Raw genomic sequence first — 26,200 nt, forward strand, 5'->3', positions numbered from 1 at the left:
AATCTTTGGCAGAAGTAGCAAGGACGTTTTATAGCTTCCAAACTGGGAACAAGTGGGACTTGATATGTTTGCCTTTGGTTGGGTTCTGTCCATGGCTTTTGCACATGTGGGTAGTATTTAGAAGAAAATCTGTGTTGCAGTGATCATGTGTGCTTGCTCTGGAGTAAGTCCCACTAAGTCCAATAGGCTGGATTTTTAGAGTGAATTCTGCTCTGCCACCAGTGCCTCTAGCTGGTCTGAGATGAAGTAACAACAGATGTACTGTACTAGCAGGGTTGGACTTGATGATCTTTTGAGATCTCTCCCAACTCACAATTCTGTAAAGGGCCTTATAAAAGCACCTGCTACAAAAGGTGGCTTTTATAAGGTACCTAGAAGAAGGTAAGAGAGTAACCTGCACTCTCTTCAGACTGCAGAAGAGGGATATTCTTGATGAATATTAAAAACATTCTTCCTAAATGACAACTTGAAAGCAAAAAAAGACATCTACAGGAAGTGGAAGGGAGGTCAGGCCTCAAAAGAAGAGTATAAATAGACAGGAAAGACTTGCAGGGATGGAGTCAGGAAGGCCAAAGCAGGGTATGAACTGAGGCTAGCAAGGCTTGCTAAAAACAACAGGAAAGCCACCTTCAGTTACATCCAAAACAAAATACAAATGAAAGAATGGTGGGTTCAACAACTCAACGTGGACAGCAGAAAAGATAACAGATGTCATGGAAAAGGAAGAGGTTTTCCCCCACAAGAAAAAATACAACCTGCCTACGGAGGAGGAGACACAAAATGAAAGGGAAGGATGGCAGCCTAAGATCAGTCATTGGTCAAGGAGCACCTTGAAGAGCTAGATGCATTCAAAACTCCAGGACCTGTTGAGCTCCATCCTGGAGTCATAAAGGAGCTTGTGCAAGAACTCTCTGAACCTCTTGGAAAACAGGGTAATACCAGACAACTGGAGAAGAGCTGGTGTTGTCTGCATCTACAAGAAAGTGAAAAAAGACAAATTGGGGAACTATAGACCAGTCAGTCTCTGGGAAAATACAGGAGTAAATTATTTTAAAAAATCAGTCTGCAAGCACCTTGAAGAAAATCCAGTGATGAACAGAAACCAACATGGGTTGGGGTCTCTCTCTCTCTCTCTCTCTCTCTCTCTCTCTCTCTCTCTCTCCCCCCCCCCCCCCTCAATTTTGTATGCCATCCATTACTTCCATCTCTGGATGGCTTACAACATTCTCTAGACGGCTTGCAACTTCAGCAAAGCATCCAACAAAGCGTCCCATGAAATCCTGATAAACTAGCTTGACAGAACTACTATTAGGTGGATCCACAACTGGCTACAAAATCAGTCACAGAGGGTGTTCATCAATGGCACCTTCTCAAGCTGGAGAGAGAGAACAAGTGGAGTGCCAGAAGGCTCAGTCCTGGGACTAGTGCTCTTCAACATCTTTATTAATGATCTAGATGAGGAAGTTCAGGGAATAATAATTAAATTTGACACAAAACTGGGTGGAATAGCTAACACTCCAGAAGACAGAAGATCCAGGGTGACCCAGACAAGCTGTAACACTAGGCAGAAAGCAACAGAATGAAATTAGAAACATAGAAACAGAGTGAGTCAGAAGGGACCTCCCAGGCCATGTAGTCTGACCCCCAGCTCTAGCCAGCTCCACTCACAACATGCCTACCATGTACATGTGTAGCCTAACCTTGAATACCCTCACTGATGGGGCTTCAACCACCTCCCGTGGTTCAACAGGGACAAATGCCACGTTCTCCACCTAGGGAAAAAGAACAAATGCATCATCACAAGATGAAAAATACTTGTCTCAATAGCACTTAAGAAGCAAAATACCTTAGAATTGTTGTGGACAACAAGCTAAATATGAGCCAACAATGCTATGCTACAGCAAAAAGGGCAAATACTATTTTGGGATGCATAAATAAAAGCATCACTTCTAATTTCCCTTTATTTTGCATTAGATAGACCCTTATCTGGAATAATGTGTTCAGTTCTGGGTACACAGGTTTTTAAAAAATTCAGAAAAACTAGAAAGGGTCAGAGAGGACAACAAAGATGCTCCAGAGTCTAGAAACTAAGCCCTGTGTTGAGAGGCTGAGAGCACAGGGCTTGTTTAGCCTCAAGAAGAGAAGACTATAAGGGGATATGTTAGTATTCTATGAGTACCTCAAAGGCTGTCACAGGGATGAGTGAGGTCTTTTCCTTCCTCCTTGAGTATAGGACAATGAACTTAAACTGCGGCACACCAGATTCAGGCTACACACCAGGAAAAACCTAACAGAGCAATATGACAGTGGAACCAGTTGCCAAGAGAGGTTGTGGGCTCTGCCACCTGGAGACATTCAAGACAAACTGGCATTCAAGTCATCTGAGTAGGTTGGTGTGACTTGGCATCCTGCACCAGCAGAGGGTTGCAACCAATGGCCTCCTTAGCTCCTTTCAGCCCTGCTGTTCTATAAATCTATGAATCTATAAATAAAAGCTAGAATATTGAGAAGAGTTCTAGCCAAGGCTGCTTCCTTGTCTGATGGGTTTATTGGCTTTCCTTTTCAAACAAATCAAGACTTGAAGATTTCTTGGGAAAAAGGGAGGCAGTAAAATGTGACCAGCTATTTACTGGCAAGTGATGTTATTATGATACCATAAAAGAGCTAATACACTGATCAGAACATTCAGAGACACAGATGCCCTTTACTCAGTTGAGTAATAAGCCTAAACAGAACCTTAGAACTATTTCATATGTGACACCCCCAGCAGACTTTCCCTGCATGCACGAGTAATAAATTAGCAGAGAGAGGTGTTTAGTGTAGCCCCCTCCCTGATGTGCTAGAATACAACAAGCAGGGACACACACAAATATCTCCTAAGGTCAGATTCTCCATCTTTGTAACCTAACATTGTCTACCCTGACTCCAGGCTCCTGGACAGAGCTCCTTCCAATACAAGCCAGCTGGTCCCTTTTAAGCACAGAGAAAGGCAATGAAAATGATCAAGAGACCGAAGCAACTCCCCTGTGTGGAGCAGCTATGACAACTGGGACTGTTCAGCTTAGAAGAAAGGTGAATCAGGGGAGACATGACAGAGGTGTTTATGCATGGAGTGGAGAGTGAGATATTTGTCTCCCCCTCCCATAACACTCAAACTGGGTCATCCCATGAAGCCAAATGATGGGAGGTTGAGAACAGATAAAAGGAAGTACTTCACACAGCATATAGTCAGACTATGGAATTTGCTGCTGCAGGAAGTAGTGATGGCCACCAATCTGGGTGGCTTTAAAAGGGGATTGGACAGATTCATGAGGGAGGTGGCTATCAGTGGCTACTAGATGTCCTGGCTGAGTGCTCCCTCCTTTAGCAGTGGTGGCATGCTTGCATACACCAGTTGCTCAGTAGCTTGCAGGAGGTCTTGCACCCAGCTGGTTTGCCCTGTATGTATGGAGTACTGGACTTCATGGATCTTTGACCTGATCCAGCAAGATTGACCTGATCCAGATTCTTATGTTCTTAACTGGAGATGCAGAGATGGAAACTGGAACTTTCTGCATGGAGAGGATGTGCACTACCTGTGAGTGTTGGTCCTTCCCCAAAAGATCTCTTCTTCCACTTCAACAGGTCTCAAGCCTTTTTGCTAACCCATTCTCTGTATAGAGAAAATGGTCACCTATGTTTTTTCCATAGAAAGAGGATACAGAAGAAGGGACAGCATGGGCCTCCAGTACTCTGCCAACTGTTAGCACCCTCTTTCTCTTGGAACAAAGGTCTCCTTCCCATTTGTTTGGGAAATGCTCTAAAAACATAGAAGGTGCTTTTATAGAGTCCTTTTATACTTGCATTATTCTATGACTGGGGCTGAACTGGTTGGTATTACTCAACCTTGCTTAGAGTAGTCATGTTGTCTCCTTTATTGAGGACAGTCTTCTACTTGAAGAGCTGTCAGAAAACCACCCTCACCCTTGAAAGGCAGAGCAGGGGCCTTCAACTGGCCCACCAACATTGGACCTGAACAGCAGCCTGGGCAAGTACACACTTGAATGAGTTGTACTCTATTTAAATTTATACTCATTTCTAAATTTACATCTATGCAGTCAATTAGTATGTGTGTATTTCATGCAAATACACATCCTCATTCATTATCCTTTTGGAAGGGGAGGGGATGAGGTATTTCCATTTTTTCCATGATGAATAAGTAGCCATCCTAGTTGCCTCCATTTTGAAGAACACGTTCAGTGGATGCATCTTTCCCCAGCAGGGTTGGCGTGCTGCAATGGCTGGGACCCTTTTGTATTGAACTTCAGCCTGACAGGTAAGTGTTAAAGGCAGAGGCACCCCTGCCAGCAAACAAAACAAAAATCGTTTCCATTCCTGAGGCTGGATACTTATTCTTTTGAAGTCTACTTGGAACAAGCTGGATCTTTGTGCTCTTGCAACATTTCACCACCCTCTGGAGAAAAGACTTTGATTCAAAGGGTTGGAGCACTTGATGCTCTTAATCTAAGTCAGACTTTGGACTGGTTGGTCTGGTTTATTTATAAACTAGGGATTAATGATACCAACTGGAGGTATTTCACTGGCTGAAAGTATTTTCCCACTTTCTTCTAGCTACAGCAAGTCTTCAGAAAGGTTTAAGGCAGACCTGAGTAAAAATGGTTGACAAAGAAAACAAGGTAGTCTCTATTGAGCTGAACAGCAAAGGATTGGAAAACCATGGGTTTGTTCAAAGTGAAGAACAGGAGGAAAAGGAGACTGAACAGGAAAAGGAGACTGAAAAGGAGTCTGAAGAGTTTCCCAGCCATTGTGCTCTTGACATGAAACTAGAAATGACCGGTGTACAACCTTATGCGGGAATGCCTAAAGAGGTCCTCATTCAGTTTTCATCTCAGGCACGCTACAGAATCACCAGAGAGATTCTCTTTTGGTTGATCATTGCCTCCTCCCTGGTGCTTGTGGCGGCTACAGTTGCGATCATTGCGATTTCCCCCAAATGCCTTGGCTGGTGGCAATCTAGTCCAATATACCAGATTTATCCACGGTCATTTAAGGACACTGACAAGGATGGAAATGGCGACCTGAAAGGTGGGTGTCTCCAGTTTTTCTATTATACTCAAGGTGGAATAGGATGAAACTGAGTCAGAATCATTGTCTAATGCAGAACTTTTCAAAAGGTATTTTGCAACTTTATTCTGAAATAGGGGAGAAATGTCTCATTCTGTGAGACAAGGAAATGCTAGAATAAGGGATTTCATAAGAAATAATTCCTTTAAAATAAGATCATTCTAAAATTCTACATTAAGTTTCATAATACATTAATAATCAAATTATGGTACAGCATTTTCAAATAGTAGGTTGAAAGCCACTGCAACTTGGGAATGGTATGGATAGCTGCCATTTGATCTTGCAGGGAGCAGGGAACACTGAGCAGGTTGTTGGACCCAATGGCCTTACAGATCCCTTCCAATTCTGCCATTCTGTGCTTCCCTGTAGCTGCAATGGCATCAGTCACCCAAGTTCAGACAATGTGGCAAACCACTGTGGGTACAACAACCCCTCGAACAAGTCATGGGTTGTCAGGGTCACTTGCTACCCACAAACAAGCCACCATGCAGGAAGTAGATCAGGTTTTTATGACACAACAGCCCACTAACAGTAGTTACCCATGGTGGTTTGCCCTGTTTTGCAAATCCTGTCAATTTGTAACTTCAGCAGACAAAGTGTTTCATGAAGTGTTTCACAAGGATAATTGTAGGGAGGGCAAAGACAGTTCTAAACCTAAAATCAAGGTGATCACCAGTGACAGTCCACAGATGACATTTTAGCATAAGCACTTTAGCTCTTCTGTGCTGACTGTGATCCATTTTACCCTTGCTGTAGCTTTCCTGACTGCCTCCCTCTCTTCTACAGATTGCTAACACTTCATGATTTCTGTAGTGTCCTGGCAACACATTGCAGTGTCCATCACTGATTCACTCCGTTTGTTTGTGTGTTTGTTTTTGCACCAAAAATCAGGGATTTTGGATTGGGACTTCTGTAGCCATGAAATCTGGATATGTGTTTGTCAAAAAAAAGGAAAGCAAATCACCCTTATTAGCCTTGTTAAAAAAATATAAAAGGACGACCAGCTATCAAAATTGCATACTCCTGTAAATGAGGTGTAAAAATAAATCGTATTTTTCTACTTCCCTGAGTACCTCTCAGGAAAAAGTGCAAAATATGCAGAAGACTGAGAACATGGTGGGGCAGTGCCAGCACTAGGCTTCTGGGGCCCTTTGAGCAAGACCCCTTCAATGGGCCTCCTCATGCAATAAGTAGATCTTCTCACTGTCATGGTCAGCAGCTGCTCTTGTTCCTCCTCCTCCTCCTCCTCCTCCTCCTCCTCAGGCTACCACTTGCTCACTCCCAGAGAGCCTGGGAGCAAGCAAGCATTGGCATTTGCTGTTTCTTCTCACAGCCACTATTGTCTGGGACGGAATGAGAAGCTGGTGAACAAGCAGCTTAAATGCTGAAGAGACATGAGCAGCTTCCACAGCCTTTTGTCAGAGAGACCCTCCTGGGGTGTGGGCCCTTGGCAGGTGCCCTGGCCTACTCTTAAGGCCACCCTTAGTTTAGGGGCTAGAAGAAATCCTTAAAAAGATCCAGTCCTCTTGCAGAAATCAGACTGTGTATCGAACCCAAAGTCTTTGGAACCACACTACCTCTGCCAGTACTGTGATTTTTCTTTGGTAATGGGGACATGTGTATTTTCCCTACTAGGTATCCAAGAAAAACTTGATCATGTCCAGTATCTGAATCTAAAAACAATCTGGATCACCTCTGTGTACAAATCTGCCTTAAAGGACTTTGGGTATGGAATAGAGGATTTCCAAGATATAGATCCAATGTTTGGAACAATGAAGGATTTTGAAAACCTGGTTGCAGCAATCCATGATAAAGGTAGGCATTGCTTGAAAGGAATTGTGCCCCTGTTACTCTTTTGTGTGCTTCCAGATACTAAGATTGCATCCAGTGTTCAACCTGAGCAGGTTTGCCGATGATACCCTCTTAATATAAAGGGACCCTTGATGACATTAAGGATCCTGGCATGAGTGGATGAAAGGTGCTTCCACTCACATGGAGGCAGAAGTTTACAATTGGTGGCACAGTGGTAAAGGTTCAAATCCAGGCACTCATTATGGCAGTCCTCAGAGTCACTCCCACTAGAAGATTCCAAAAATGCCAACAGTTGAGATCTCCATCAACACAGTTTTACCTTCACCTCTCAATTACCCATTCAAGACCAAGACAACTCCAAATAATTTTCATTGCAACTGGGAACAACTGGGCTAGGACCTCAATGCTGCGAGTCCAAGCATCATTACATCACTGTCTGCAATTTCTGCCAACTCCCTCAAAAGCCCCAGATGATGATGATGATTATTATTATTATTATTATTATTATTATTATTATTATTATTATTATAACATTTCTATGCCGCCCCTTGCCGAAACCTCGGGGCGGCTTACAACATGATAAAATACATTGAAATACAATAGTACATAATAAATTACCATTAAATATAACAATACAAAAAATACATTGATTTACAAATACAAAATTAAAATTATCAGTATAAAATAAAAATATAGGAGGAGAAAGAGAAGGAAGAAGAAGTTGCCCAGGCCAGATCATATGTTTTAACAATTGAAATGATGTTTAAATAAAAAGGTCTTTAGCTGGCGCCGAAAAACCAGTAACGACGGTGCCAGGCGGACCTCTTTGGGGAGTGAATTCCATAGGTTGGGTGCCACCGCAGAGAAAGCCCTCCTCCGGGTACTTACTCTCCTAATTTCTTTCATGGAGGGTTCCCGGAGAAGGGACTCTCCCGCAGATCTCAAAGGGCGGTCGGGCATATACGGACGTAAGCGCTCGTGCAGGTAGCCAGGACCCAAGCCGTTTAGGGCTTTGTAGGTCATAATCAACACCTTGAATTGGGCCCGGGCTTCAATGGGAAGCCAGTGAAGCTGATGGAGGACTGGAGTCATGTGAGCATAACGCCCCGTCCCCGTCAGCAACCTGGCAGCTCTATTTTGCACCAATTGAAGTGTTCGGACTGTCTTCAGGGGAAGCCCCACGTAAAGCGCGTTACAGAAGTCTAGGCGGGAAGTCACCAGCGCGTGTGTCACCGTCGCCAGGCAGTCGTATTCCAGGTAGGGGCGCAGCTGATTAATCAGCCGAAGCTGAAGGAAGGCGTTCCTCGCTACCGCTGTCACCTGAGCTTCCAAAGAAAGCTCCGGGTCGAGGAGTACACCTAAGCTGCGGACCTTATCCCTAAGAGGGAGTGTTGCACCATTCAGGACCAGGTCAAATCCACCCTCTCCAAAACCCGATCCGCCAACCAACAGGACCTCCGTCTTGTCTGGGTTGAGTTTCAGTTTATTGGCCCTCATCCATTCCCTTACCTCGGCCAAGCACCGGTTCAGCACAGCCACTGCCTCACCTGGATTAGTGGAGAATGAGAGGTAAAGCTGGGTATCATCAGCGTATTGATGATTCCGCAGCCCACACCTCCTGATGACCTCTCCCAGCGGTTTCATATAGATGTTAAATAGCAGAGGGGATAGAATGGAGCCCTGTGGTACCCCATGGCATAGCTGCCATGACGTAGAGACATGGTCCCCCAGCACTACCTTCTGGAATCGACCGTCGAGATAGGAGCGGAACCACTGCAAAGCAGTGCCTCCAACCCCCAATCCCGCAAGTCTATCCAGAAGGATACCATGGTCGATGGTATCGAAAGCCGCCGAGAGGTCCAGAAGAACCAACAGGGATGTACTCCCCCTGTCCTTCTCCCTGCACAGGTCGTCGTACAGGGCGACCAAGGCAGATTCAGTACTGTACCCGGGTCTGAAGCCGGACTGAAAAGGATCCAGATAATCACATCCCATGCCATCACATCCCATGCCATGTACAAGGAGCTTCCAATGCTCATGATGGCCTTTAAAGGCACTGTGGCCAGAAGGTGTGGGTGGATATCCCATTCTGTGGGCAATATACTGGATACAAGCCACATTTTTTCTGATTCCATGAAAAGTTTGGTAGCTAGAAAGTTTAGATTTTACTAAATACCAGGTCCTTTTTGCAGGATGTTTTACCATTATCACTGTTTAGTGTACAGCAGAGCTCTTGGTGCTTCATGTAGTCTAGATCTGTAATTTTTGCAATAAACCTCTGTGATTGGCAAGCATTAGTATTTCTATTTGCTATCGTACATCTGTCCTTTTAAAAGAATTGAAAAAAGTCAGTTCCCTTTGAGGAAAAATATGCATCTGTGCAATCTGACATGCTGCTCTCTACATCTTGACTTGTAGGTTTAAAAGTGATAATGGATCTAATTCCTAACCATACCAGTGACAAGCACAAATGGTTTCAGCTTAGTCGCAATCGGACTGGAAAATATACAGATTATTACATCTGGCACGACTGTGCACATGTCAATGGAAGCACAACACCACCAAATAATTGGGTGAGTACAGACTTCTGTAAGCATAAAAATGAATAACATGTAAGTGTGTTACAAAGGATACAGGATTGTAAGAGAAGTGTTGTGGTGTTGGGGTTGAGTGCAGAATTGGGATTCGGATTCAGAGGTTCTGGGTTCTAATCCCCACTCACCATGGAGCTCACTGGATGACTTCAGGCCAGTCATAGACTCTCAGCCCAACCAACCTCACAAGGTTGTTGTGAGGATAAGATTGAGAGGAGAAGGAGAATTATATAAGCTGCCTTGAGTTCCTTGGAAGGAAAAAAGGCAGGATATAAAAATAACAAATGCAATAAAAATAAATAAGTAAATAATACGGTGGATATAACTGGTGCTCTATAGATGTAATTGATTACTACTCTCATCATGTTCAAAATGCCTCTATCTTAGGGATGATGGGAGTTTCATTCAAGACTTATGGAGTGTACCAGGTGAAGGAAGGCTAAACCAGACATTCTGTTTCAAACACAGGCCTATTGGGTTGGGTAGGACATGCATGGAATTTAGGTTCTGGATGAAGGATAGGTTCTGTTCTAGGTTTTACAAATTTGCTTTGAGCTTCTGTTTTGCAGAGTGAATGGGAAATTCTACCAGCTATGGAAGAGTTTAAATAAAGCATTGAATAGAAAGACATCTGTGGCTCCTGGGTGTCATTGGTTATGACATGCTCCTCTCTTAGTGAGAGGTCAGAAGAATACCACAAGTTGTTAAGTGAGAGTTAGACTCTGTGATGGCTACACATGGTACACATCCTTGTATTGCTTCTTAATAAATGTAAATGACATCCCTCTTTCTTAATTATAATAAGGAGCTTGTTATTGCCAAGGATCTCTGATTATATCTTAGCACCTTGGATTGCCATATTACTTTTGAATGTCCATCACCCTTTAGGTAAGTCTTGCTGAAGGACATTTCCTCTAATATTGTGTGATCAGTGTCTTTCATAATCAGGGAACATGTATTCATAATATGTATAATGCATGAAACTGAACTATTGTAAAAGCAAATTCAGCTAAAAGTTATGAAAACAGTAAAGCATGAGTTTCAAAATACACTTTTGCAGGGTTGTACCATGCTCCAGAAATGGTTTGCTTCAAACACAGTTTCACTTGATTGCAATCCTTTGCATGGTTTAAAAGAAGGCATTGCGACTCCCAGCATTCCCAGTCAGTCAGGATATGCTTTGTGTTAAGCATGCATAGGACTGCACACTAGGAATGAAATCCTGTGCATGCCTACTTGGAAGCAAGTCAGAGGGAATGGCTGCTTGGTAAAGGATTTAGGATCAGCCTATTAGTCATTCATAACATTTCAGGCCTTGTTTGATGTCACTGATTTGCAAGCAAAAGAGAGGTGGACTTCTGTTCCTTGTAAAACATTTAACTCACCAAATATTAATGTCACAATTAATAGTTATTGAACTCTTAGACAGGATTGATTTCCATCCCCACCCCCTAATCCGTTTAATCACAATCCTTTACATGGTTGCTTCTTGCTTACTTTCACCCTGTCTTGCACAAACCTGTTGGCAGGAAAGGATGCATTTCACATGACCAGATCACTGTGAGAGACCCCTTGTTCAGTGGGCATCCCAGTCTGGGGGCCTCCTCATCACACCTTTCTCCTCTCCTTGTCAACTATGACATCAGAATACAACAGGCCGACTCATTGTTAGATCATTCTTTTCTGTTTCTATAACAGAAAGGTGTCAGAAACTGGTTTCACTAGGAGAACAATTCTCATTTTCCACATTTTAATTTGAGATTGGAACAATTTGAGAAAAGGCCGGGAATGACAGGTTTTGAAAGCACTGACCCAATGTTGCCATAATATTTCCTTTTGTATGTTCAGCACCATAGCACACATTGTGATTTGACCAATGGTTAACCATAAGCAGTTTTTTTCTTTTCTACAGAAAAGTAATTCTATGTTTAATGTTCTATCCTGAATTTTGTGGTACACCCATGTGCACCTCTGTTTTACAAAACAAGCTTAAACAGACCAATGGCCAAGCCAGCTGGGAATTATGGGAGTTGTAGACATTCCTACTGGGCCACTGTTTACTTGGCTGACTTTCTGATAAAGCCGTTTACTCTGAGACAGAAAATGTTTGTTGTTCTTAAGCAGAGTTCTATCCTCTTTCCCTAACAAGAAGGAATTTCCCAATATGATTTGCTTTCGTATTTAGCATTTACTCAGACATTTTCAGGCCATCTTCCACTCATTAATGACACTCCTGATGGCAACAACATCACATTAAAATAATCACAAAGTAAAAGAAATCGAGCAGCCATTCAAACAAGAGCAGCGAATCAGCCCTAAAGCACAGTCCCCCTCTGTCCAGTCCCACAGCATCCAGTGACATGTCAGGAAGGAAAGACCATGCATGTCCTGCTCTCTGTGCACAGATTCTCTCTGCAGACCCTGGCCTGCTCTGGCTTACTGATCATAGAGAGAAGTGAACCCTTTTGCCTTTCTCTTGTTCTACTGAACACCAGAAACAGGTTGGAGTGAGGGGCTGAAGAGTGCACAGATGCTGGGAGCAGAACCAGTGAGGTGGTTGTGCACCCCTTTCTATATATGCAGTATACACATGGAGGACAAATGAAACCAGCTCACAGGTTGTAGACAGTGCAAGTACGGAGGCCGGTTATGAATTGCCAGAAAGAGGAAATGCGTTGCCCACAAAGAGGGAAAAAGAGGACACAAATCTGCGTATGATAATGCAGAGGGGAGTAGGGTGGTGCCTTTATGTCCTTGGGCACCTTGCTTGGCACCCACCAAGCTACCTTCCCCATTCTTTGTCATATTATTTTATTTTATTTTATATTTTATTTTATTTTTTGTTAAATAGCAAAGATTCTTACTGGAAATTGGGATCCCTCTAGCTGTAGCCATCTTCTTTTCCCAGGAGTGCCTCAGCTCCATATATGGGACTCAGAGAAATTCTTAGGAAATGAAGTTGACAGAGCACTGCAGACTGATGCTTTCATCTTCAGTGCACCAATTTTGTAGTTGTGTCGGGGACAATTTTTCACACTGCCAAATGTGCCCACAGGCACAGAAAGATTGCTTAGCCCAGTGCTAATGAATATGTATTTATACATTTACCCATATAAGTAGTATAGTTTAAATAGAAATAAAATATATCTTACCACAGTGTAGAAGTTGTTGACATCTGTGCCTCCTTATTTTGCTTACCTAGCCAGTGTTGATGGGCAATTTCAAGGCAAGGCCCAACTCTTCCTTCTGATGTTTCTTCATCTTTCTACCAGACTTGGATTGACAGTCCCTTCAAAATAGGGAACAGTCTTCCCACAGGATTGATCTCTGTAAAAGATCTCCCATACATATGGCCACCCTGAAAGAATTTCAGCAGCCTGTTTGCTAGACCAAAACAGTCAGACCCAAGCAACAATGAACAGAACAATAACCCCAAACCAAATCTCACAAGTTTGTGGTAAGCAGGAAAGCTCTGGCCTGGCATATAAGAAGAAAAGGCAGTGAAAGATTTCTCATCAGAAGGATTTGCCCATTTCCCTACTGGGAACTTTTCCCTACTGGGGACTTCTGATGGCAGTTTAGCCAATCATGCCTCAGCCTCCATTCGCTTTTTTTTCTGAGGAGCCCCAAATAATGCTTAGAACGCCCCATCTCCCAAAACCCTTTCAAGTATTTCCAAGAAATCTCGCATGCACGAGGCATGATCTGCAATCAGAGCCATTCCTGTCATTCAGTTTCCACCATCTTTTAGATGGGAGTGAGGAGACTGAGGGAGCACCAGAGATAGGAAGACCTTACTGGCCTCTCCTTATCTAGAAGTTCCCCCTGAGCAAGCTCTATATTATAATTCCTTGGCAGGGACGATGGGATGTGCATTTAAATCCACTGGCAAGGAAGCTGCACACCCCATGTTCCGAGACAAATAATTTTGCTCCAGAGCATGTTTGGCAACCATGTTTAGTCAAGAAGTACCTGGTAAGGCCTTGCTTCCTTGCTACCAGTTACCTGGAGCTGCTCTTGAAGAGACTTCACCTGCAGCCAGGCTGTTGACTAGGGCTGACCACAGAGGGAAAGCAGCTGTCCTGTGTACCACAGCTTCACTAGCTGCTGAGTCCAAAGTGCTAGGTACGGCCTATCAGGCCCTGTACAGCCTGAGACCAAGCTACTGGAAAGACTCCTGATTCTTAAGAGCTTTGGAGGAGGACTTTCTTTTGAGACCACCACCTTCAGTGACTTGTTTGGTGGCCAACTGAAAGAGGGTATCGGCACAAAAGAAGCACAATATGGCTGCTAAAAGCCGGACACTGTAAGAACAGTTTTAGACTTTAGATAGATTCCTGATCTGATCGGGCAACCAATGGTGCAGGTCTTGCTTCCCACATACACCTCAGAAATTTGTTTGTTAGATTTATGCTGATGTCCCTGTCCTGAAAGGCCTATCCTTTACACCTTAGACATGCTAATATCTGCCTTTCTTGAAGGTGGATCTCTTTTGTATTGTGTTCATCCCCTTTTGTTTTATGTGCCTCTAGCAAACTGCCTAGTCATTCCTGCCCCTCCCCCAAAGTGTGCATGTAACTTGTAGGTTATAACAGTTTCTTGTACTCCCATCTTTGTAGTCCCTCCAGCAGCTGCCTACATGCACATGTATTTTCTTGTATGTCTGAATAAACTGTAAATGTTCATTTGATTGTACACTCCCAGCAGTCTCTCTTTGGGTGACTTCTTTTCACTCTCCACAAGGGCCTCCTGCGTGTCTGCTCCACAGGTGTAGCTATCTCTCATGGGGGAGGCTTGGCTCCCATCGCTCTGTTGGCCTTCACCTCGTAGGCAGAGGTGGCTTTATTTGAGCAGCCTTGTGGTGTGTGAATAGGCCCATTTTTCCTTGTTCTTGATGTATTTTCAATTGTTTTTACTTGTGTTTTAATCAGTGCTTTTTTTGTAAAAAAAAAAAAAAAGGTGCGGGAACCACACACAGCAATCCCAAGCTGAGCAGTGTCCCAAGCCCAGAACAGCAGCACCCTCACTATCAGATAGCAGATAGCAGACACAAAAGCAGCCTGCAGGCACTATGTTAATGATGTTTGCTGCTGATCTGCTACGATTCAAAATCACTTCGTAAAATCCATTGGGAAAAAAGGTGCCGGAACACTGTTCCGGTACGTTCTATGACAAAAAAAGCCCTGGTTTTAATGCATTTGCTCATTGTTTTATCATGCTTTACTAGAGATGGTAAGCCACCTTGAGTGCCATTTTGGTAGAAAGCTGTGGTAAAAATAAAATGAATCTTCCTCTTTTGAAGGAAAGCAAGTGGGAAATGGATGAATGAGGGTCTGGGAGGAAGGCTGCTTAGTGGCTGAGGTTAAATCCCATTATGAAGCAGACCTGAATTTGGGGGGTTCTAGTTGGGTGATGATTCCAGACTGGGGATTTTGTATGTAAAATTCCCTCCACCCCAGTTTTGTAGCTGTTGCTAGTAGGGATAAGCAAATGGCCTAAAAAAAGATACTACAGCACTGAAAAAAATCCAAAAAAGGACACTAAAATGATTGAGGGGTTGGAGCAGCTCCCCATGAGGAAAGGTTTTAACAGATGAGATTGGTTAGTCTAGAAAAACAGTGAGTAAGGAGGGACATGGTAGAGGTTTACAAAATTATGTATGGGGTGGAGAAAGTGGAGGGGGAGGCAAACCTGGTTCAACTGAAGCAAGTGTGTAGTAATGCACATTGGGGCAAAAAAAGAAAAAAAACCACACCAACTTCAAATATAAGCTGATAGAATCTGAGCTGGCAGTGACAGACCAAGAAGGGGATTTTGGGGTTGTGGTGGACAGCCCAAGGAAACTATTGACCCAGTGTACAGCTGTTGTGAAAATAGCAAATTCTATGGTGGGCATAATTAGGAAAGGAAGTGAAAATAAAACTTCCAATATCATACTGCCCTAAGACAAATCTATAGTGTGACCAGACTGAGAATATTGTGCACAATGCTGGTCATCACCCTTAAAAAGGATATTATAGAGCTGGAAAAAGTACAGAACAGGGCAACTAAAAGGATCCAGGAGCTGGAACAACTTAGCTATGAAGAAACAGCTGACATGGTTTAGCTTTGAAATAAGGCAAAGCCCCTCTCTATGATATTTGAACTTGGGGTCATCCTGTAAAGCTGATTGGTAGGAGATTCAGGACAGATAAAAGGAAGTACTTCACTCAGTGTTCATTTAAATTATGGAATTCACTTTCATGAGATGCAGTGAAGCTACCAATGTGGACAGCTTTAAAAGAAGATTGAACAGATTCATAGAGGAGAAGGCTATCACAGGCTAGTCCTGATGACTATGTGCTACCTCAAGTATCAGTGGCAATATTACTGGGGATTTTTTACAGGAGGAAACTATTGTGTTCATGCACTCATATCCTATTTGTAGGATTCTGCAGGCAGATGATGCACAACACAACATGGGCCTGCAAGTTTGGGAAGCAGTCTTGTGTCAAGAATATTGCTTGTGCCTATCTTCCCATTGAAATCAATAGGATTTCAGTATGATGAACTGGGGCACTTTGTCCATAAGGAGGAGAGAACAACCATTATTATACATTAGGATAATATGAAAGCTAAGGAAGCTTTCAGATTAAAGATTAAGTGATCTGATGTGTTTCTTATGCCATCAGGTGAGCATACCTGGGAATTCCAGTTGGCAGTATGATGTTATGAGAAACCAATGTTATTTTCATCAGTTTGGAAAGGAACAGCCAGATTTAAATTTTCGCAACCCAAATGTTCAGGAAGAGATGCATGTAAGTATCAGTCATTCCAATCTTTAAGAAATGTAGTTAGCCTTCCCATCAAACAATATTATTTCTTTAAGCTAATTGTTATACTAAGTGACAATCTAGTAAGGAATAATGATAATTTTAACAATCCTACCAACAACATTGCATTCATTTTCAAATATCTATGCTGCATCTCAGAACATAATTAAGATAAGGATGGAACAAGAAGTCAGGGAAGTCAAAGGAAAGAATTATATGATTGTTCCATCTTGGTATGGCAGATGAAACTGCATGTTGACTATTCCTCCATGAAAAAGACTACCTGCTCATAGGGAACAGTATGCTAAAGTATTCTGAACACCTTTTGTTCCTGATATGCTTATTTTCTATGTACAGGGCACTTTTTGCTCTTGCAACTTAATGTGGTCAAGTCCAGGAAAAGTTTTACCATGTGACTTGGCTTATGATGTTGTAAACAGGAGCACATTTCTCGTGAGAAGGATTTGTTTTTTAAAGGGGAGGACACCACTCATTTAAAGGAATGGTCATAAAGCTGTCATTGGCTGAGCAGAGATACCACAAAGCAATGTAGTGAATGAGACAGCCACTAATGTACAAAAGACCCAATAAGCACTGGGGCTATATGGTACAGTTGGTAGGACTCCTAACTTTCAAAATCACAGCATCAACTTATGTGTTTAGACAAAGTTGGGAACTGTATTTACTATAAATGTGGTTGTTTGGGAAATAAGCAAAGCCATTCTTTTTTTCTTTTTAAAATATATTTAGGCTGTCATCAGGTTTTGGCTTGGCAAAGGCATTGATGGATTCACAGTTAGTACTGTTAAATACCTTCTGGAAGCAACACACCTAAGAGATGAACCGGAAGTGAATAAATCCCAAACTCAGGTAACATTTTTGCCTTGTGCTTTTGCAGGGGATGTGCACTTAAAACAAATAAGGTTTTCTTGCATTTTCTACCAGTGTAATATAACTTTTTATCAGTACTATAATTGTCAGGCCTCTGGTTAGTGTTTAGGTTGGGCAGGAGTAGACAGTGTGAACTTACCAGTGCATCAGAGAATAGGTCATGCTTTTGATCTGGAAGATCCAGTAAATGCTTGTGAAATCAGGGTGCATGGCACCTGGATCAGTGTTGGCTGGGTCATTCAGGGCTAAGTAGTGCCTTTCCACCATGGTTTCAGTTGAATTGCCACAGAAACCTGAAAAACTCAGAGAGCATGGCGGGACAGGAAATGCATGTGTGTACTGTAGAAAATAACACCTGTGCAACACTAAGGAGAGAAGACCCATAGCTTGGTGGTGCAGCCCATGTTTTGTATGCATAAGGTCTAAGGTTTAATAAGTGACATTTGCAGTTAAATGGATCTAAGGCAGCAGAACCAACCAGAATCTTTCCATGGCAGCTGAATGGTGCTTCTATCCTTGGGGATGGCAGAAAGTAGATATTCCGATATTTTGGACTTTATCTCCCAGTATTCATGCACACTGGCCATGCTGGTAGCGGTTTCTGGGAGTTCAAAGCATCTGGAAAATACCCCTTCTGCTCATTATTTATGAACATCTCATTGTTCTTGAAGGGCACAGTCACAGCCTATTCTGAACTGTATCATGACTACACCACCACCCAAGTTGGCATGCATGATATAGTACGCAGTTTTCGACACACCATGGATAAGTTCAGCAGTGAGCCTGGAAGATACAGGTAAGAATGCTGCAACACTGTCACGTATTTCTTAACTACCAAAGGATGTTAAAAGCCACAACCTACCCTAGGAAACCTACCCTGAAAATATTAGTAGGTGCCCCTTTCCTGACCTTGTCATTCACTGGAGCAATGCTATAGAGATCAGGCAGGACTGCTTTCTTTGAGGGCCATTTGGAATTGGTCAGGGTGGGGAAACTGTGGCCCTCCATAGGTTTGAGGATAACCCCCCTCAGTCCCAACTGGATGGGGCTGGTGGGACTTGCAAACCAATAATATCTAGAGAGCCACAGGTTTCTAAACCACATAATAATAACAGTGCATCTGTGGATGGAGGAACTCTGTGAAAGATTCTGATCTAGCAGAAGAATGCTACTGGTGGAATGGGGGTGATGGGGGTTATGCAGTCTTTGCTGATTAACCCTCTCCTTGCATGCCTCTGTGCTCCTCAAGAATCTGCTCCAGAGGGAAGACCTTCTAGAAAAGCATGAAAAGGGGCATAAGACTGCAAAGAGTGGGCAAAAATTGCCTCCCATTCTTGCTGTTGGACAGAGAGTTTTGAATGAAATTTTGTTCAAGGAACACACCTGCTGGTAGGGGGGAATCCTGGAATCCAACTTCTCCTCTTCCTCCTTAATAAGTATCTACAATGTGTGTAAAATTTACTTATATATGGTATGGATATTGAAAAAAAAAACCATCTGTGCCTGCGGGCTCACAATCTAATAAGCTTGATACAAAATTATAGGAATCTGGAAAAGAGAAAACTTGCCATGAAGATACCTTGCCATATAAAATTTAAATAATTACCAGGTTCAAGACATTAAAGAACTAGTGTTCCGTGATCCTGGTGTAGGTTTAAGTAAATAACAATGTTGTTAGCAATTGGTTTAACAAACCAAAATTACAGATAGTTTTTCTCCTGTTTTACAGATTTATGAGCACAGTAGCCACTGATGACAGCATCCAAGAAACTATGATGTATTATGGAACATCTTTTATTCAAGAAGCAGATTTCCCTTCCAACCTGTACCTCATGAACATGGAACAAATCTCTGGGAATTCTATTTTTGAAATGGTAGCTTTGTGGATGAAGAATATGCCACAAGGGAAATGGCCAAACTGGGCGGTAAGCTTCTGGCCTTGATGGTTTATGTTCTTTTTATAGTTTGCAACACCACCGCTGATGACTTCAACCACTAGTCAAACAGTTGCTCATTGGATTTATTGTTGTGCTGACCACTGCACATTCACTTAGCTGTGAATTTATTGAGTTCAGTGGGATTTCCCAAGTGGTGCAGACATACAGTGGTGTCACATAATGGTCTTATGGGCCACATGTAGTACTTTAGTTGAAATATACACAACTAAGCAGCCTTGTGGTTCCTGGACGAGTATCACAAGGACAAAAGGATTGTAGCAATTTTTCCTTCTGAGGTGGGAAACAATGCTCCGATCTCAGAAAGGGGAGCTGGAGATTCAAGGCTCCTCCTCCATTGTTTTGTAACCAGAAAGAAACATACTACTGCTCTCTGGTGTGGAAAAGTGACGGAGAAGGAGGAGGAGAGTTCTGGTGGGCAGGGACGGAGGAGAGGAAACAGTAGAGACTAGGCTATGATCTCTGAGTCTCCTCTAGCCTCCTACACTAGAGACATTAAAAAGAAACTGGACAGTCATCTGAATGGGATGGTGTAAATTGGTTTCCTCCAACAGCAGGGGGTTGGACCCTGTAGCCTTAATGGACCCTTCCAACTCTACTATTCCTTCCATCCTTCCTTCCCACCAAAATGCCTCACTAGATGGGCTAAAAAGTCCATTTAGATGATCTTGCAGGGCAGGAGGATGGGGAGGTAAATATTGCCTCTGCTTGCTTCTTCTTCACTCTATTGAATAAACAGACAGCCCTGAGTTTACAGGCTTCCAGTCTTCTTACTGACTGTATCCTAATATATATTTCCAGCTGCCATTCTCTACTTTACAAATGCTTCTAAGTTACAGCTGCAACAACAAAATTGTGATGCAAAAGAATACTGTAAGCACGTGGAATTCTGCACCGTCAGCTCACTTAAGTCATAGAACTGTCATGATTACTGGAATAAAAAAGAGTTTGCCTCTGATGCCCCCATCACCTCCTGTTCTTTGGGGGATCCTTTGAGTTATTTGGGGGTGGGCTTCAGAGCCCTGGATGTTGGTCAAAGTATCCAACCATATCTGGATTTGCCCCAAGGTGTTTGTAGGATTGCAGTCTTAGGCTGTGCTCCTATTTGTGAGTAAGTTGGGTTGAACTAGAACTCGGCAGGACTTACTTCTGAGTAGACATGCCTAGGATTGCAGTTAATTACATCCGAATCCTGCCTTGTCTCGAAAGAGTTTATTGCAGTGCATAGGGGCAGTCGTATCTTTTGAGCTTCACTACTATTTGGTGAAATTTATATTTATTTACAGCATTTTAAATCCTGTTTTTAGACAACTGTAGTCTCCCAGAAAGGTTCACATCAATAAAACAGAGAGAAAGAGAGAGAGGCTCTTCCATCAGGCTTAAGAACAGAAAGACAAGATACTCAAGGGAAGTGGGGTTGTGGCAGATGGGATCATTTCTTCAGGGCTGGTTCAAAGTGGTGATCTGTAGCAGGGCATTTAATGTACTTCAGGCCAAGCTGCTCTTCCCTTGGAGTTCTTGCTTGAACTGGGCTGTTGTTCCTTTGGCTGATGGGTGGGTAACTCTCAGTTGGTGTCAAGCATTCTTTCTAGTAAGGATGGGGAAGTGAACTCCTGCAGTTGCCTCTTTCCAGGGCTAATGGATAAGCCAGGTTGATCTCCCCCTTGGCTTGATGCAACCTCCCAGTGGCCCTCGCTCCACTAGCTGATGGCAGAATCCAGAGTGTGCTCTCTGGTCACTGCTAGTTGGAGCTGAGCGTTCTTTCTGGTGGGACTGGGGACAGGGCAAGTGAGCTCCCTGCAGCTCTACCTCCTCTGCCAATGAGTGAGAAATAGCAAGAAAAGTGATGGGCTTAAAATTACACATTGGGGTTCGTGACTGTGGTGCAATTTGATTTCCATTGCCATCAAATTGCCCCAAGTTTCAAAAGTGGCAGCAGTTGAAAACCCCCTCAAAAACCCTACTTGCAATATGGAGGCAGTCACATGATTTCCTGGATGAAGAATTAAAGATAGAAACACTTCCAATACAGTAAAATAGTTAAAACTTTTTAAATGGTCAAGATGAAGGTGCTTTTTGTGTTTTTGTGTAATAAATTGGAGTACCCTGCTGTTTAAATTAATTTTTTGTTGCATACAGAATTTTATCTTTGATAATTAGACTTCATCTTGCAAGACCATTTCTTTGTATTTAGTGACCTCAGAACAATTTATTTCCTTTACTCTGCAAGGAGCAAAATCTCTTTTAGCGGAAAGCAATATTAAACCAGTTTATTGTGAATATTGAGTGATTAAAAAGCATGTAAGCACTTGGTCAATATAATAAAATTATGAATGAGCCTTTCCCACAGGGAGTAAAATCCATCCATCCAACTGGGCAATTTTAAATTACCTCACTGGAAATTCTAACTTCATTAGCTTTGATGCCATTTGTTGCGTCCTGTTACAAGTAAGATCAGCATTCTGTTTACATGACTTTTATGGGGTTGATACACTGCAGTAATGTGTCCAAATATGTTCTTAGATGTTATGGCCATTAAAAAAGATTATTATAAGAGAAACAATGTATCCAACATAATGCTAACAGAAAAAGTAGAAGATCCGACATTTTGCTAAGAGTTTTGTAAGCACTTGTGGAACAACTAGAACAAGCAAACATCTAGCATAATGATGTTGTAATGAATTATGAAAGTGATTGCGCAGTGGTTGAGCATGCAGATTCAGTGGGTTGGGTCTGGATTTATGCTGAATCAACTATGTTGGTGGTGGGAGCTTCCCTGTCCCCTCCTTTTCAAAGCAACCTCTCCAGGCTACTGATAATGCCACAGAGAGAGTCAGCAGACCCTACTGAACAGGGGCTGGTCTGCTGTTATGTGTGGGGGAAGGGGACTTTCATGAGTGGGGCTTTTCTTGTGCAAGGTCCCTCTTGTGGAAGGTAGATCCTTGATTGAATCCATAGTCTTCTAACACAAGTGCTTGGAAGAAATTAAGTGGTTGTTCAGTGGTGGAAGCATTGTGCTGATGGAATGACATTGCCAGGTACAAACCTAGAGTACTTTCATTTTAGGTCGGAGGCCCCAACAGTCCTCGAGTCTCCTCTCGGATTGGAAAGGAATACATAAATGTGATCAACATGCTCCTTCTAACCCTTCCTGGAACACCTACAATATATTATGGTGACGAAATAGGGATGGAAGATACTATAGCAGGAAATGTGAGTTTTAAATTACTCTTACATTTCAACTTCATAATAAATGTGTTACTGAAGAGGGCAAAAGTGAAAAAGGGCTTTCCCCATATGTAGAAAATCTGGCTGATTGCAAATTCTCTGTAATCTGGATTTAATCTTTGTTCTGAAGTTCTTAGTAAATATGTAGGTTTTTAAATTCTTTAATGAAGTTACATTTCATGGCCCTATTGTAACCCTGCAAACTGGATAACACAGGTCACAACAGGTTCGTTCAAATATTTTACCCTGTGTGGCTCTGAAATCATAAATTGCTTTAAGAAAACAAAAACAAAAACAGAGCTTAAATATCCATCCATTCATAATCAGAAATCTGTAAAGCAAAACAATTTGTGGCATGTATTTAACAACAGTAAGTAATTCCAGTTGCCCAAGAGGGTTTACTACACACAAATGAAAAGGTTGCAGAGTTTATTTAGGAGAAATAAGTTAAGCAAGCCCCACAAGTTACTTCCAGAGTCTTTAGCTCCATACAGGTTCTCTTCTTCCACACACCGATGCTGGAGAGGGATCCTCTTGCTGGAACTACAGCTTCACCTGTAAAATTAGGGATACTATCCACCCCCCCCCAGGTTTTCTTCCTGTGGACTCCCTCCTGTTCCTGGCTTAGCCATCAAATTAGCCTTTAAAAGATTAAAGCAAGGTGATGACAGAGAAATGAAGACTGGTGATGCCTCTTTAGGTCCCCTTGAACCCTAACTCATACTAATAGTAACACTACTGGAGGTGGATGGAAAACTAGAAGTGGGTAGGATGGGCAGAGATAACTGGCTATAGGTGATAAACTCTTTGGAAAAGGAAGCAAGAGCTTCTGGGATAACTGAACTGATCTTCTATTGGAAGATGTTCCTTTTTGTAACCTTGGTTTAAGGGTTGGGTTTTCCCCATCCCCTAATAATAAAAGGATGAGAGGATATCTAGGCCAATAGTGGGCTTGTCATTACCAGTGATTCCAACAGTGCAGAATGCAAAGTGGGAGAGTCATGTGCAAATTCCGGGTGTAGGCCATTAAGGTTAACTAGTGTTAATGAGGGGTAATGTGTTTATTGGTGGCTGTATGTGCAATGGGTCAATTGGTTAGAGAACCTATGTACTTTGCTTAGGGTGGAAACCATACCTGTGGTGTATATCAAAAGCAGAACCCATATGCACTTGTTTTATTGCCCAGCAGGGAAGTTTCTAGGGACAAAGTACTAGAAGCAGAGATAAAACAGCAGTGAATCTAAATTTCTGGATAAGACATGGTAACACAAATCACAATACACTTGTTTTCTTCCTTCTTATTGCATGTTAAATGGAGTACCTTAGTGCTTAGTGCCCTTTGTTGTTAGTGCTGATGATCAAAGCATTCAGTGTTTCTCAAATGTATCCATTTTTACTAATGCTTAGGTTTTGATTTGCCTTTGTCAAATGTTTGGAGAAATAGTTAAAAGAGAAGTTAGTATGGGGACAGAAACAAATCAAATGAACCAAACTTGGTCCGCATATGGTTCGCTAGATTGCCATGCCACTTCCACCAATTGTTTGGTTGTTTCCTGGATTTTGTGTAGTTTTAATTTCAAGATTGAAATTACTTTCCTAAAGCTTATTTGTTTATTTTAAAACATTAATACATTACTTCCTATTTTAAATATCCCAAAACAATTTGCAACAAAAGAATGCATTATTAAAAGCATTTAGATAGCATTTACATAAGTTAATTGTTTGGAAAAGTCAAGGTAAAGAAGCAAGGTTTTAGCAATAATCAAAAATAAATGATGGGGGGGATGCGGTGTAGAGGGAAAGTCATTCCAGAGGGTGCCACTACTGAAGGTGCCACTACTGAAAAGGCCAGTTGCCATGCTGCTGCCAGATGGGGCTCTGCAGGATGTAATACACTCAGCAAGGCCTCTCCTGAAGAACATAAAGGTTTTTTTGGAGTCTATAAAGAAGGAGATAATCATACAATCTAGTTCTAAGTTGTTTAGCGCTTCATACCTTGATCTTGCCTTAGTAGCAAACTGTCAGCTAGTGTAGCTCTTTTAGGATAGGTCTTATGTACACATGGCAAAGTGCTCCATTCAGTAGCTTTGTTGCACCATTCTGTATTAACAGCATCGTCTGAATGACCCTCAAGGACAGTTCCATATAGAGAACAGTACAGTAATTCAATCTAGCCTTGTCTAAGTTGACATATTAGCCAATGTTGGTAAAAGGTAATCTATGCCACGGAAATCACTTGGGTTTCTAATAATGAATCTTGGAGCATCTCCAGACTCTGTACTGCTTCCTTCATGGGGATAACAACAACAGTTATAACTGGCAATAAGAGCATTAAGATGGGTTGGTTCTTTGGTCCTGCTCACTGTTGGAACACAGCCCTGAAAACTCCAACATGGAATTTGGACCTTGGAATGAAAGATGTTCAATACCCCTGTGTTAGGGGTGGGGCCATCTCTTCCGACAAAACTGTTCTGTTACTCCCACATCAGTCCAGTATTGAATTATGCCCTCTGGACACACAATTTGACTTCCTGACATGTTTATTAACCATCAAAGCAACATCCGGTCCATTTTGAGATACCTGCCACCCTTGAATGCGATGGGTTTAGTTTCCCTTTTCCAGGTTTAGGGGCATTCTACAGGTAAGCATTTTCACAACAGCCATGATTGATAGCCTATTTAGCAGTGAAGAGTGCCTTCTCTGTTTAGGCAACTTTTGCAGAAAAATCACCTATGCAATGGGACGACAGTCAACAAGCTGGCTTTAGCGAGGCTAACTCAACCTGGACATCTGTAAATTCTGACTATCCAAACATAAATGTGCAAGTAAGTATGAAGACTGTGGATTGTTCAAATAAACTTAAAATTCAAGATTATTTTTGCAGGACAATGACATTTAATGTAAAATCTGGGATAATTGACCCCTAATTATATACCAGGGTACAACTCAGGGCAATTCCTGTATCACCCTCTGCTCACATTCACAGAGTGATTGGCAGAGATTAGAAGCTTTCCTAAACTGGGAATGGGGAGAGCAATCTTAAGGTGACAGTGGTGGGAGATTATGTGATGGAGAAATAAAGACTCCCTAAGCCCATCTGGCTTGAGCTGACAAGAATGGAAGGTGGTGGTGGGGTTGATTCAGCCTTTTTATTTTTCCCTCCTCCATTGACACTCTTGGAAAGAACAAGATATGCAACAGCTCCAGAACCAGCGTTTATGTTTTGGCCTTATGGGGGCATACATTATTTCCGTCCCTGACACTGGAGTTTGAAGCTCAGCCTCAGATGATTTCTGAACTAACTTATGGATTCTATATATTTGCCTGCATAGCACTAATCAAAAGGTTCTCTTTAATATTATCACTGCTACATATATTATAGTAGAACACTAGAAACATGTAGTTCCAAAAAGCAAACAAATGTGCCTTTAACATGACTTGAGAGCCAACTTTGTATTAGAATGATGGGATATAAACATAAAAAATAAGAATAAATTGCATTGTTATTTAAATTATCCCCTTCCCCTGAATTAAGCAATGTTTTGATTTAACCTTCTCCAAAGTAATGTCCTCCAGATGTTTTGGACAACAATTCTCATAAACCTAGTCTACTGGCCATGTTAGCTAGGACTGATGGCAGGTGTAGACTGAAGCATCTGGAGGGCACTGTGTTAGGGTTGCTGCTTTAGTTAATTGATTATACTGGATTTTTAAAAATGCTGGATAGTTACACAACACATATTTACAAAGATCATGTGAATGAATGGAATGATAAAATCAAGT

General features: G+C 42.2%; 2 protein-coding genes across 3 annotated transcripts in view; one reads left to right on the forward strand and one right to left on the reverse strand.

The window, feature by feature from the left end:
- Positions 1–2,236: 2,236 nt before the first annotated feature.
- The window catches only part of SLC3A1 (solute carrier family 3 member 1), a 37,585-nt gene continuing 13,621 nt past the window's right edge, over positions 2,237–26,200 (forward strand). The window contains exons 1-10 of one of the 2 annotated variants that reach the window (XM_044429058.1): positions 2,237–3,072; positions 4,612–5,085; positions 6,760–6,939; positions 9,355–9,509; positions 16,202–16,327; positions 17,093–17,212; positions 17,905–18,029; positions 18,963–19,158; positions 22,255–22,401; positions 25,126–25,242. In XM_044429058.1, coding sequence (XP_044284993.1) covers positions 4,656–5,085; positions 6,760–6,939; positions 9,355–9,509; positions 16,202–16,327; positions 17,093–17,212; positions 17,905–18,029; positions 18,963–19,158; positions 22,255–22,401; positions 25,126–25,242 — 1,596 coding nt within the window. In that variant the 5' untranslated portion in view covers positions 2,237–3,072; positions 4,612–4,655. Of the gene's footprint in view, positions 5,086–6,759; positions 6,940–9,354; positions 9,510–16,201; positions 16,328–17,092; positions 17,213–17,904; positions 18,030–18,962; positions 19,159–22,254; positions 22,402–25,125; positions 25,243–26,200 lie in introns of both variants that reach the window. The other variant, XM_044429059.1, reaches the window with a different exon arrangement.
- Positions 22,498–26,200, reverse strand: part of PREPL (prolyl endopeptidase like) — a 52,465-nt gene continuing 48,762 nt past the window's right edge. Inside the window, exon 15 of the mRNA XM_044429055.1 lies at positions 22,498–23,057. Coding sequence (XP_044284990.1) covers positions 22,989–23,057 — 69 coding nt within the window. The 3' untranslated portion in view covers positions 22,498–22,988. The remainder of the gene's footprint in view (positions 23,058–26,200) is intronic.

The sequence above is a fragment of the Varanus komodoensis genome, unplaced genomic scaffold (genome assembly GCF_004798865.1).
Source record: "Varanus komodoensis strain SLA01 unplaced genomic scaffold, ASM479886v1 scaffold2, whole genome shotgun sequence".
Lineage (NCBI taxonomy): Eukaryota > Metazoa > Chordata > Lepidosauria > Squamata > Varanidae > Varanus > Varanus komodoensis.